Below are 14,447 nucleotides of genomic sequence, written 5' to 3' on the forward strand. Positions count from 1 at the left end.
ACTTCTGAACTTAGATGAGAAAGGCTCGAACCTTGGGAGCTCCATAGAACTGCCTGAACACTAATCTGCTTGAGAGGCCTTGTGAAGCTTACACACACAGGAGTATATTTGTAGCACTTGTAAATCCCATGGAATAACCAGCTAAAAGAAGGTGGGGGGAGAGAAAGAGAGAGAGCGCACGCTGTATTCTGAACTTAGAACAATGACTCTCAAGAAGGGTGCTGCAGCACCCCAGGGTGCCTTGAGAACCTTTCAGGGGTGCCACAGAATGCCATGCAGTGTTAATACTTTTAGGTGTGCAAAATAAAACCCCGATAAATGCTGAGGCCACCTCTAGACTACCACAACCGTCGTATGTGGTGCCATACACACATCTGTGTTTGCCCCCTATCCAGGGGGCAAAAAAACCCATGGGGAAAAAAAGGCAGAGATGTGCACGCATAGGCAGCATGCACCACTCAAAAGTGGAGCTGGGCCGCCCACAGCCATGGTGCAGCTGCTGGCCAGGCTCCGTGAAGCAGAATTGCTGCAGCTCCGGAAGGACCCCAGGAAAGGCTGCTAGAGACAGCCCAGTGCTGGCCCTAGCCTCCCCCTACCCCACCTGGGGTAACTTGCCATGCTCCAAAGCATGTGTGGCATGGGTGTTCCCCAGGGACAAGTAGCGGCAGTGCAAGGTGCACAGATCCTATTTGTCCCCGGGGAACCAAACATCCACCCGTGCCCAGTGATTTCAAATAGGAAACCACAGTATTAAAAACCTTCTGACCTGTTGTGGGTTTTCTGAGTTCTCTGCAACAGAAGAATTGCTCTCTTATTTTTCCATAGTCAAACAAATGAGTGAAAGCTAATAGCTAGCACTTTCCAGGCATGCTGCCTTAAGTCTAATGAGGGGTACCTCAAGTCTAAAAAAGATTCAGAACCACTGTCCTAAACAGAGCTCCCTCTAAGCTGTGTGGTACGCGTGGCCGCACACGCGCACCTGGCAGCGCGGCATGAGCATGCGCCTGCACAGCCGCGCAGCCTAAGGCCACTGGTCCTAAACTATTTCACTCCCAAACTCTTTCATCCTGTTCAGTTAATAGTCCTCCCCCAAGTTAATTCTGTTGAGAAAGGAAGCAAGTTCTTAAATAATAAAAGAGAAAGTGCTGTTTTGTGCAATGTAAAGGTTGGTGAAAATTAGTGATTAGCGATTTGGGGTTCTTGCATGTGTCATTATAAAGGGAACTAGTTTTCTAAGGATTGCGAATTTGTTGCTTTATGAAAACCAGGACCCTTTAAATTGAGTATCCAAAACATATGAATGATGTTTGTAACCCTTGTTCCAGGTCAATGGTTCTCAACTTTTTTAGACCCAAGGCACCCTCTGACAGACCCAAGCACCCCTCAATAGATTTAAGGCACCCCTCGAAAGATATCAGATCTTATATTTCACTCAATTTTTGACTACAGAAAAACGATACAGCAATTTTCTGTTGCAAAGAATCCGGAAAGACCACAACAAGTCAGAAGGCACTGGAAGCTGCATTCTGAACTGAGAACAATGATTTTCAAGGGTGTTACAACACCCTGGGGTGCCTTGAGAATTTTTCAGGGGTGCCACAGAGTACCACACAATCTTAGTACGGTTAGGTGGGCAAACAGGATTGACAAGATAATCACAGAGATTTCAAATAGGAAACCACACTGTTAAAAACATTTTGATCCATGGCATACCTTGGAAGTGTTAGCTCTTAGCTTTCACTCATTTTTTGACAATGGAAATATGAGAGGAATTCTTCTGTTTCAAAGAAAGCAGGAAGCCCAAAACAGGTCAGAAGGTTTTTAACACTGTGGTTCCCTATTTGAAATCTCTGGGTTTATTTTCTCAATCATGTTTGTACACCCAGCAGTGCTAATGTTATACGGAACCCCAGGGCACCCTTTAAAGGATCTCAAGGCACTCCAAGCTGCCAAGATACCTGGCTGACGATCACTGGTTTAGGATAATTTATTCTGAATATCACCTAGAAATCAATATATTCTAGAGTCTCCCCTATATGTTTGATTTATTGGTCCACAAAGAGATCTATTTTTGGGTAAAATAACATTCACTTCCAAATCATAAACTGTTGGTTTTAATATATGAAAGTAAAATGAAAAAAAAATACTTGAGTCATTTAGGGGAAAACCTTGAAATACTGACATACCAGTGATCTTAGTGTTTAAAATCATCCATTGAACTAAATACTATTTTAGAGCAGATTTTTAAAATAACAATTCCAGCAGTCAGCCTCTTACACATACAATTTAACTAACTTAAGCAGACTTGTTCTTCTCATAGAGTGCAGGCCTCACACCTCACCCTCAGCACACAGAGTGTGGGCCTCATGTCACACTCTCCCACCCACCTTGCACAGGTATAGAGCACAGGCCTCATCACACACACACTCCAGCCAAGCACAGACCTGCTCCCTCTGCCTCAGGGTGGGGGATTTCTTCATTTCCTTGTCAGGCAGCAACGTTTAATGGGCAGGGAACACTGGGATCCTCACCCCATCCCGACTCCTTCCCAGGCAGCATCAGGAACTCTCCCTTGATCTCCCATGAATTGGATGCTCTCCTACTGTAATTTTCCAGCTGCAGCCCAGGGGCTGGATGGGAGCCTGCCCAGCACAGAGCACTTGCTCTAGTTCCCCTGCCCAACTCACAACTGTGGGCTACTTATAATTGTGCCCTTGGGGCCATTCAGGCAGTCACCATTGGAATGGCATGGACCAGGAACATATGGACATGTGTAATGGACGTGTGTGGTGGAAATCCCCTCCCCAAAGGGAAAAGCAGCTGGGCAGAAAGAGCATACATTAAGGCCAAGCAGATTCAGAGCAGGGTGGGGAGGAAAGATCTGCAGGATGATGTTGGGCCTCAAGGACAGGCCAAATCTGGGATAGCTGTATTTGTCTTGGGGCTGGAGGGAAACCCTGGCCCAGAGCCCTGCATGCAGATGCAAAACAGACAGACAGCAGAGAGGAGAGGAGGAAAAAAAAGCACTTACAAAGCAGTTGAGCATAGAGCAGGAGACACGGCCTGGCAGACTCATGTTCATTTCCAGAGGTGGCGCCTGGGCTGGGCACACACAAGCAGCATCTCCTTTCCCCGGTTCTCTGCTGCTGCCTGCAGCAACTCAGACACAATCACACGCTGATCTGCACAGCTTTCCCAGCCCTCAAAGGAGGGCAAAAGCATCCCTGCTGCAAGCAGCCAGAGCAGGTGCGCCTGCTGCTTCAGCTGCTGCTGACAATGGAGGGGAGGGAGGGAGGAGCTGGAGAGACTCCACCCACCACTGAAGGAAGCAGAGTCTGATTCTGCCATCTAAGTGCCTCTCCAGCAGACCCTGTGGAAAATGGAGAGACCAGCCCAGCTGGCCAGGAGGGCTTTAAGCACAGGCAGAGCTGGCGTTCGGCTGACACACAAACCCTACAGGCACATCCCCTTTCAAAGGAAGCTGAGAGGAGCTTGCTGGGAGATGCAGTCCCCGCCTGCAGCACACCCCTGGAGGTACCTGCCACATGCCTTGTGTAACCCAGACAGCATGTGCAGGAATGTGCATGAACAATAGCAGCCCGCTTGCTTTCTGCGCTCACAGAGAGCCCCTCCTTCTCTCAAAGGGACTACAGGGCTGAGCTCCAGCTCACCCCACAGCCACATAACTTGGTTTGTGAACTTCCCTAAGACTGCAACAAACTGCTACCCACAGATGACCAGCCAGCACAGCAAGTCCCTGCAGAGAAATTGTCTTGGGATAAAGGGACAGCCCTCCCCCTCCATGGGTTGCAGGCTTTTCTAAATTCCCGTGCCTGCAGCTTCCTCACAATCATGCAGCCTCCATCTCAGAGACGTTAGTCCAAGCAGAGTATGTCAGGCCACTAACTGAATCAGCTGCCCAGGGGTTAACTTCTCAGAAAGCCCTTGTGCACACAGTGCTCAAGACTGACAGCATCTTTATCACAGTATTGTTTTATCCACAAGTCCCCATCCTTCCAGGCTCATAACCCCATTTTGGGTGTGAACCGAGCTCCTGCATGTGAATTTCCATGCTTGTGACCTTTGAGATCCCAGTCCCCACTGTAAGCATGGTTAGAGACGACTGCTTGAATTAGTTTAACCTGCCTGTTCAAAAGGGATCCATCCCTGTCTGTTAGGGCTCTCAGAGCTGCTAATTCAAATGTGGCTAAACTGTTTTAAAGGAACAACAATGGGAAATGTATAGAAAGTATCTCAAGCAGGAAATGTGGCAGAACAGAACTATTGTTGTTCTAACAGCCCAAAATGCTGTGCTCCTGAGCACTGGCTTTCACGAGCCACAAAAGAGCGAAGCTTTCCAAAGTCACAATTAAGATCTTAGGCTTACCCTTTGTCAAAAGCAGTATGAAGAACATTCACAAGATAAGCATAAAAGCCTAAGTCCTATTCCACATATTAGATGCCTAAGTGAAGTTGGGCATTTAGATGACGTCCTATTCCACCCTGCTAAAGTCCCTGAAAATTCATTAATGTCTCTATCCACACCATCATCTTAGCCTTAAAACTAAGCCATAAAAAACAAGGGCAAGGACGACCAGCTCATCTTTTGTATTAGCAGTTTCTCAGACAATTGGCCAGGGTGGAACAGGATCACAATTCTCCCTAGGTGCCTACCCACTAAGATCTGGCCCCAAGTTTCTGCTACACTTCTGTCACCAGCTGTCAGCCTACTGCCCAGAAAGCAATAAGCTCACTTGACACTTCTCCCCAACCCCATGGTCTGGTTGGGCATCAGTAATTCTTGACAAACTGGTTTGTAACCTTGGTTATAAACCAGCTTGGTCCTCCTCCTGGCTTTCCCTGTTCAAAGTAAACATCCCTATCCCCTGGGTTATTGGAATGTGGTTCACCGGGGCAAAATAAAGAAATGGGCAGGAAAGCCACATACGACCGAAGGAGGAATCCCTTCTGCTTAGAAAGCAAGAATGAAAACTCAATGAAGAGACTGTGTTTCAGAGACCCTCAGACCAAGCTAGTCACAGCCAGCTGTCTCAGGCAAAGGACAGCCTGTCTCCCTACACATCAGATACTGGAGCTCACTTGTGCCACAAGCCTGCGCAAGCAGCAAACCAGGCCATACACACACACGTCTCAAGACTATTACCACAAGGCAGCAAAAATGGTAACAAAGAGGATCTAGATTAGGGGTGGACGATTATTTTGGCTGGAGGGCCCCCTAACAAATTTTGGTGAGCTGTCGAGGGCTGCAAAGAGATGTAAAATTTCCAGAAATTTTGAAGCCATGGGAAAAAACGGACATTTTGGGAAAAATGGAAATATATGCAATACTTATTTTCTTAGCACCCCTTACAAATCTAAATTCACTTTGCTACTTTAAGAACATAAAATGTATAATGTATATCTTAGTTTCTCATAAAATGATCATGTTTTGTATATTATTAAATTGAAAAGTATAGTTTATTCAGACAATAATTACAAATTTATCAAAATCTTTTTAATTTTTGTTACAAATGGAGCTACAAGCTGCTGAACTCTAAGGAACCTAGCATCTCTTAGTTTTTGCCAGTTTATGAGAAGCAGGCAAAAATTAAAGTTGAAAACAGAAGAAGCCATCAACATTATAGTAAAACAAAGTTATTATGTATTCCGGACTCTCCTCCAGTGTCAAGCAGATACAGAAAGCCCTCATTTTTAGAAAAAAGATCTGAGAAAAGAAGGGGAAAAAAACCCAAGACTCACTGAATACAAATTTTGCTACATGAAACTGTCTAACCAGTCTCATTTTCTGAGCTATCATTATCAGCAGTTTCTGCTTCTTCTGAGCCTTCCTTTTTATCATCTTCATGGGCTTCTGAAAACTGAAGGTTTTCCCAGATTGAGACAAGCTTCTCTACACTTTCACATGTTAGTTTATTTCTTGATTCGGTGTGATTATTTCCAAACACAGACCAGTTTCTTTCACATGCTGCAGAAGATGGAGGAATCTGAAGCAGGCAAGAGGCAACAGGAGTCAGAGGCGGTGTCATGCAAAGGCGTTGCCACAATGTTGCAGGAGGGATATGCTTGACAGAGTCCCAAACTGCATTCCTGGACCAAATACCTGAAGATATTCTGTATTCTGCAAAATTTGTAAGTACCTTTCCAACATCAAGTCCTACGTGTATTATTTGTTTTGTAATCCAGTCAAATGCAGTAGCAGTGCCATCATCACTAACATTTCTGCTTTTGAATCTTGGATCCAAGAGATTTGCAGCAGCATGAATTGATTGGCAAAATTCTTCCCAGCTGTTAATAAAGTCTTTCACTTTTCTTTATTCTGTACTTGTAAACAGAGATGCACTTAGATTCTCAAAAACAGTTGATTTTATCTGGGTCATTTGGTAAGGAATGTCTGACCAAAGTGCACTGTCTCATTCAGATGCAGTGACTGCTGAAGAAACTGACTTTAGAATCTTCAGGGAGTTCTGCAGCTGAACCCAGAAGACATCCTCATCAAGTACAGTGTTCCTTACACTTCTGGGTACTTTAAGATCCTCAATTCTTACTGTTTCTTGAAGAGCTTCTTTGTTTTTTAGTAAACTTTCAAATGAGATCACCACTCCACCCCATCTAGTTTTACTACAGTTTGAGTGTCACTATTTTATTCTTTGCATTCTTTTCTTCCTGCTTCTTCTTAAAGCCTGCAGCTACAATATGAGTAGCTTTTACATGTTTTATAACTTACTTTGCTCTTCTATAGATCTTTTGCAGTGTCCAACTTCATGATGTCATTAAGAAGCAAGTTTACCTCATGGAATGCAAATCCTATTGTAGTAATATGTGGATATATATCCATTATGATCTCCCATACTGCTTTCCTGTTACTTGCATTGTCAGTCAGCAAAACAGATACTTTACCACTCCCAGTCTTCTGTAGGACTTCACATATTTTACTACTGCAGTATATACTCTGCAGTATGCCTGTTCTCTCCTGTTTCACTGTTTCTGTAAAAAACTGGTTGAGGCGTTATCACAAAGTTTATGATTCCGTCTCCCCGCACATTTGTCCATCCATCTGTAAGTACTGCGAGACACAGTTCTTCATTGATTCTTCCTTGCACAGACTGCATTACACATTCATATTCTGATTCTAAAAGAGGCTTCCTCAAATAATGTCTGCTGGGCAAAGGGTATGATGGTCTTAGTAATTTAAAAGTTTCCTGCCAGTATGCATTTTAAGTTATTGACAATGGTGTCCCAGAAGAATATACTGCTCTTGCAAGAGCTTGGTCAATTTTTTCCTGATCTTCAGGGGGCATCTTGTCTATAAACGAAGCTATTGAGAGGCTTTTGCATACAGATGCTTGCAATATTTGGTTACTTGAGGATGTTGATTGGGCAACTCTTGTGATGCTGATGTTATAGAAGCAGCAGCAGCAGTAGCAGTAGGAGGACTTCTGGATCTAGAACATTGGAAAGAGCTACTTGTACTTTCATCATTGTGATCTACCTCCTCCTCACTTACACCCATGAAGGATTTTTTAATGTCTGCAGGACACTTCTTGCATACAAGGATGTGTTTGGTCATCCTAGTAGCATTTGGAAATGCATATTTAATTTGAAAGTATTTGCAAATCACTTTTTTTTTTCTCAGAATAACTTGCAGTGCGGAAATGCTTCCATATGCTAGAAGTTGGTCACACCATTTTGCTGAGGGAAAAAAAAAGAAAAATATAATTTAGTGGCTAGCTTGCATATATAAACACTAAGCTATAGCATGTACAAATTTAGTAATAGATGGAGGAGAGGCCTCCTCAGAGTTAACTGTGAACAACTTCCCTGCCCTGCAAATCACCCAACCTCACTGCTAAGGTTGGGTGATTTGTCACAAAACATCAGATTAGTAGGAATTCAATTATGAATTACATAGGTTATGAAAATATACGAATGCAGCTAAAATATAGTTTAATATACTGAATTCAGAGAAATCTAAACTCTTACCTTCCAATAAAGAAGTGTACTTTCTCTCAGCTCCTTTGTGCTGCTTCTGTCCTTCTGTGGATCTCAAGGTCACGGGGCCAGGAGGAGGCAGGTTCCTTCCAACTCCAAAACCTTTAGACTTGCTCTGTCTCCTCTCCTGAGGCTTTTGAGCAAGCAGGGCAATAAGCTCCTTGTTTCTAATCTCTACATGAATGAAGGGATGCTGCTGCCAGTGTCCACTCCCAGTCCTTTGAGGCCTAGTCATGAGGACAGGAGCAGATCCACCAACCTCTAGATCAAAAGTCAACAACAGAGGAAGTCCACAAGCAAAGAAGGCACTGAATCCTTCTTCCTTCTCTTGTGAAAATGGTAGTGCCCCCTGGGGGCAGAAATGCATCTTGCTCTTGCATTTGAGAGTTGTACTGTACTGCTTGTCCTCAGGGTACAGGAATTGTAATGATCTGATACTGTCTTACATAAAAATCTTTCTATTACACAGTTATTAGAAAACATTTTTGGGGAGTAAAGGGTAGCAATATATGAACACGGTGTCTTAAACGTTTTATTCAACAGTCTAAAACAAAATATTTCATAACAGGGTTTTTTTCATTTTTCCAAAAATTTTCAATTTTTCCAATTTTTCAGAAAAAAGCAAAAAAAAGTCCTAGGAAAAAAGGCGTGGGACGGGGTTTTTTTGAATTTTTCTAGCTTTTTCTGGGCCTTCATATCTCTAGGGCTGCACATATAAAATCTTTCAGAAGATATTTTAACAAATTATAGATAAAAACAAATCATATGCTAAAAATCAAACACCTACCATATCTTAATTTTATTTGAAAAAATATATTTTCCCTGATTTATGGGTTTTTTTAGTAGTGTATATAGAGACGATTACATAACAGATCAAAATAAATTCTTACTCTTGTAAGAATTTAGAAGTGTGTGGAGGGGGGACGATGGTGGGTGTGGTGTGTTTGCGTGTGTGTATGTGGGGGTATGCGTGTGTGGGAGGTGAACATGTGTACGGGGAGCTGCCCGCCCGCTAGGTCCTGGTAGCTGGCCAAGGAGGGGTGGGGGGCAAGGGGTGCACACAGCACAGCTCGCCTCGGTGGTGCAGGTGCAGGTGCAGTCTGCACCCACCATCTGGCCTGCAGCTGCCACTGTGGCACTTCGCATGGAGTCAAGCCCCTTGTACTCCCACCGGGTGCAGCCCAACCTGCGACCCAACAGCACACCCACCAATGTAACCACCCTGGCCCCAGTCAGTGTGCACAGCTTCCTGGGGAAGGGTGGCAGCCTTGAGGCTGCCCACTGGTGGCTGCTCATCACATCAGGTGGCCAAAGTGGGTGGAAAGCAGCTGGGGGCTGGAGCTGGAGCCCCACACACTGGGGCAGGAGCCACCTGGCTGCAGCTTCCCCCGTTCTGGCTGGGCACGTGGTCTCCACGGCCGCTGCCCTCCCCTGCACTGCCTGTTGCTCGGAGCGGTGCAGTCGGGACAGGAGGAGGAGGGAGCTGAGCAGTACCCAGGCAGATGCAACTGCATCAGGACCAGCTCCACCAGGAAGCTGTGCATGCTGGCCGGGGCTGGTGCGGTGCCATTGGCAGGTGCAGGGTGAGAGCACAGTACAGGCTGCCCTGGGAGGATGCAGGCAGGGCTTCACCCCATGTGGAGTGTTGTGGGGGAAGCCATAGGCCAGATACAATCAATTAGTGGGCACTTACCCATGGGCCAGATCCAATCAGTTGGCAGGCCCGATCCAGGCCATGGGCCGTATCTTGCCCACTCCTGATCTAGACATTTTTCTGCAAACAGAATGAACCCTAGTGGACATCTCCATAGAGGATTTTAAAGGCCACACAAATGAACACCAGAGCTGGGTCAAGGGACAGCTACACAATGATCAGATCTGCTGACTCCACAGTCATCGCAGGGGTGCATGTCCTATGCCAAGCTCACTAAAGAAACCATCTCTGTTGAGAGAAGAAAAAAATTGCGGGATCCAGGAGTTCACTTCTCAGTTCAGGCTGTGAAATTTCAGATGAAAACGGGAAATATAAAAAAATTTTAAAAAAAAACGAAAATCTGGAGACAAAACACAAAGTTTGATAAATCCACTTAGCTCTACCCCGGGGTGGGGGGCAAAATATGGCCCACAGGCCGGATCTGGCCCACCAGGCCATACTATCCGGCCCATGGGGCCCTTAAAAAATTTAGAAAATTAATATTTATCTGCCCTCAGCTGCCTGTCAAAGATGATAGCAGCCAGGGGCAGTAAGACCCAGGGGAAGCCATGGTAGGCTCCTGCAATAGCAAGGCCCATTCAGCCTGCCCCCTAGCTGGAAGCACCTGCCTAGCAGGGGCTTCTGGCCTGGGACCATGGGGCTGTTCACACCTCCCTGTGCCAGAGCAGGAAATTCAGGTAAGAAGGGGGTGGGGGAAGTGGAAACGTGTAGGCACGTGCGGACCACGCCGCTGTCCCAGGGCCTGCGTCAGTGGAGCCCAAAGTGGGGTGGCAGAAGCGCAGGGCATGGACTGCCAGGGGTCTAAGGAGCCAGGTTGAGCTGCACCAGCAGGGAAAGAAGGGAGCTGACCCGGCTCCATAGAGTCCCTGCCAGCAGGGACCTTGCGCTCCTGCCACCTGCTCTGGGCTCCACTGATGTGGGGCCCAGGCCACTGGTGCAGGCCCCATGATCCCGTATGGCTGCCACTGGCTGCCGTTTGCCCGCTCACTCCCAGCTCTCTCGGCCCCAGCCCCGCAGTACAGGCGGGGATGACCGTAAACAGCCCTGACCCCGCGTTCACTCATCCGAGCTGAGCAGTGGTGGCGGGGAACAAACTGCTGCTCAGCACAGGGGAAAAGCAGCCCCTCCCACTCCTGCTGCCAGGGCTCCCTGCTACAGCCATGTGCCCTGTGCCTGCTCTCCATTACCACCGCTGCCCTGCGGGATGGCAGTGACATGACGGAAAGGCAAGATAACCCCGCGTGGGCTGCAAGCAGCTGCAGCAGGGAGTGCTGGCGATGGGAGGGGAGGGGCTGCTTTTCCCTCAGGCTGAGCAGCAGTTTGCTCCCCGCTGCTGCTGCTTGGCTTGGACAGGCAAGCGCGGGCTCAGGGCAGCTCATGGTCATCCCTGCCTGTACTGCGGGGCTGGGGCAGGTGGAGCTGGGAGTGAGTGGGTGCGTGGCAGCTGGACGGGTGCCGTGGCTTCCACTGCCAGCAGTCATAAGTGGGCGGTGGGCAGCCCCGAGGGGGAGGCAGCTGGCTTTGTGCACCCCACCCCGCCCCCGCCGCCATGGCTGCACCAGGTAAGGTGCAGCCCCTGCACCAGTTACTGGGGCCCTTGCTGGGCTGGGCAGGACCTTCCAGCCCTGCCTGCAGCTGGGAGCAGGGGGATGCGGGTGGGGAAAAGCCCGGGGCCGAGGACGGGGAGGCAGCTCTGCTGCTTGCTCCTAGGAAAGGCAGCAGAGCCCATTCTTCCCAGACAGCCCCAGCTGGGTCTCCCTGGGCCACCGCCTGCACAGCCCCCTCCCCTGCAGGGTTCCCCAGTGCCCCAACCCGATCCAATCCTCGTAACCCACCCCCACCCCGTAAAAATTAAATTTAAACATGTAAATTCAATTTAAATCTGTAAATTATACAGTTTGCAGGTCCGCAGTATAAAAAGGTTAGGAATTCCTGCCACAGACCCCTGCCAGCCTGCACCCCATGCTCCTACCGCCCTGCTCTGGGCCCCACTGGTGCTGTCCCTGGGACATTGGTGCAAGCCCCATGCTTCTGCACACCCACTCCCCCCACCCCTGCTGCTGCTTTCCCCACTTTCCTGCCCACCCGCCGGCCTCTCTGCACCCTGTGGCTCCCATACCCACAATACCATGCCTACACATGCACAACCCCACAAACCCCCATACCACTCACCCACAACTCCCACAAACCCCACACCCACTCCATACCCCCCCCGACACCCATGCACACCCCACACAATATACAAGTAAGACTATGTTTTGAGCTATTAAGCAATCACTTCTACATATGCAGCACAAAAGCGCACAAATCTGGACAAAAATATATTTTTTAAATTAAATTAAAAAATATTGTGTGTGTTTGATTTTTAGTATATAATTTGGTTCCACCCCCCCGTGAGATGGCGAACCTCTTCCCCAAAGGAGCACTCCCAGGGGCAAGGGGACGGACTTCCAGTGGCAAAGGTCAGAGGTTAGGGGGTGGGACTTCTGGGCCCAAAATGGCAACCAGGGGGCAGGGCACCAGTCAAGGGGCAGGGCTACTCATGTGGCCCTTGACAGCTTGTTAAAACTCGATAAGCGACCCTCCGCCCAAAATAACTGCCTGCCCCTGCTCTACCCCATCCCAACCCTCTTTTCTATACTCCACAGATCACACGACATGAGAGACCATACAGCCATCCACCCATGTCCTTCAGGCAGCAACACAGACACAGGGCTGGGCATCCAAGGCACAGGGGCAGTGGCAACTTCGCAACTGTGATTGTGCAGCTGCTGGTAGCAACTCTGCCCCCTCCCCCTTTCCCTTTCCCCAAGTGGTTGCCCTGGTCACCTCTTTTTTAGTTATGCCACTGCCCTACAGGCACAACTGTAACATCCAGAGCTCCTATTGTCCTGGAAAGCAGGCCCATACAAGTGCGTATGTGCATTTCATACAAAAACCAACTTTCAAAGAATACTGCTTGGCGGCAGGGCCCAGCCTCAGAACATTTGGCACTTTGGAAGGTGAGAGAATGATGGGAAATGGTGATTTTTAACACTCTGGCACAGGAATGTTGCTGGACCCAGAAAGGCACCTCTCTGTTCTCAGGGGGTTTCTTCCTGATAAAGATCCATGCTCTGCTGCAAAGAATGAAGATGCCAATGCTTCTCAAAGAAAATGATACACTAAATCTGTATCATGGAAATGTGGCAGTTATGGGGAACCCACAAACCACTGCCTTTACTGAACTGTACCAGGCAAAAAGAAGCAAGCTATGCATTATCAGCTGATGACTGAGGCATAGTAGTATCTCAGTTAGGACTGGTGGGCACATGCGTAAAAATCTCTACTGGAAGTTTATGACAAATCCAACAAGGACAATGCAAGCAGCAGTTCTACTTTTACTTTGGCAGATCTCTGGGAGGTTTCTGGGTTAGGGGGAGGACTCTTGTTTGACAAACATAGGATGTAAACATGTAACACAGGGTTTGTCATGGTGACTGACATGTGGCCAGTGAGGGGCATTATGGATTCTTCTCTTCATATCTGCACCTCCACAGTTTGTTGAAGCAAGGTCAAAGGTCGCCTGTTAACTCTTTGCATTGGATTTCTGCTATTTGAATTCTAGCTTCAAAAGAGCCGAGAAACTGAATTACTAGTTAACAGACACTTCTGTGCTTTAACTACAATGCTGCTGCCCTGCAATTTAAGAGATGAGCTTCACTGAGCAACCTTGAGTTACCGAAGTTTGGTGTGCAATGAGTATGCGCATGTTACCCCAACAAACCCACAAAGCAGTTCAAACAATTTTCTGAGATTAGGAAGAATATACTGATGCTGCTTTCCTGGCTAATGAAACAACTGCTAAGTTTTCCAAATAATTAACCAGCCAGTACACTCAGAAGTTAGCCAGGAAAATGGGAATAGCACCTGAATGAGGTCACAGACAACAGAGATCCCTAAGGAAGGGCTTCCTGGAGCTTGCCACACTAGCTTAGCTAGATACACTTCCTAAATGCCATCAAGTCAGTACAATCTTTAGCCGAGGAAGTACAGGGAGCTTCCCACCACCATTACTGCCCCAAGGAACTAAGGTGAGTGGAGCATCATAACACTCTTATCCATACACGAGAATCATTCAAGACAAAGCTGTTTAGTGTTTCCACTTGGCAATGACAAGAATGTTAAAATATCCAAGTAGCAAGCATCCTCCCCTGTATCAGTTCACCACTCTGAGATGCCAGCTGCATCCCAGAGGCCCCCAGAGGAAATGCAGCTGAAGAGAAAGACAGAAAAGGGACAAGAAATCAAGAAAGTCACCCTTATGTCTAGAAAAAGTCCCAGAAAGAAAGGATGGAAAAAAGATTACAAGGGCAAAACTACACCATGGGTGTGGGGAGAGGGAACATGGAACATTTGCAAACATGTGGCAATATGAAGGTAACTGGCTATGAAGGAAAGCAGTATCCAGAGAGAGGCAAGTGAGTGACAAATGGTTGGGTGGTTATATGAGAGGTGACGTGCCCAATGGACAGGATGCACAAAAAGGTCAGGAAAGGGAAGTTTCACAAAATGCATTTTCTTAAAGTCTTTAAAGGTGGCAGCTCAGCTAGCTCAACAGAGGCAAATCTAGATGATTAGCCTATTATTGGCAAAACTTTTAATCCTAAACTACCAAAGCCCCTGAAGGGAGACCTGGTCCTGTTCCAAAGGCTCGGGTCAGCAGCTTTGGGTTGGGGTCAGT

At 47.3% G+C, this 14,447-nt stretch overlaps 1 protein-coding gene across 4 annotated transcripts in view; it reads right to left on the minus strand.

Annotated features, from left to right (window-relative positions):
• Positions 1 to 14,447, minus strand: part of MTMR4 (myotubularin related protein 4) — an 80,101-nt gene that overhangs the window by 33,209 nt on the left and 32,445 nt on the right. The window contains exon 1 of one of the 4 annotated variants that reach the window (XM_025215675.1): positions 3,032 to 3,097. The exons of the other annotated variants lie outside the window; for them this stretch is intronic. Coding sequence (XP_025071460.1) covers positions 3,032 to 3,082 — 51 coding nt within the window. The 5' untranslated portion in view covers positions 3,083 to 3,097. Of the gene's footprint in view, positions 1 to 3,031; positions 3,098 to 14,447 lie in introns of those variants that run through there. 4 annotated transcript variants of the gene reach the window in all.

The sequence above is a fragment of the Alligator sinensis genome, unplaced genomic scaffold, assembly GCF_000455745.1.
Source record: "Alligator sinensis unplaced genomic scaffold, ASM45574v1 scaffold201_1, whole genome shotgun sequence".
NCBI lineage: Eukaryota > Metazoa > Chordata > Crocodylia > Alligatoridae > Alligator > Alligator sinensis.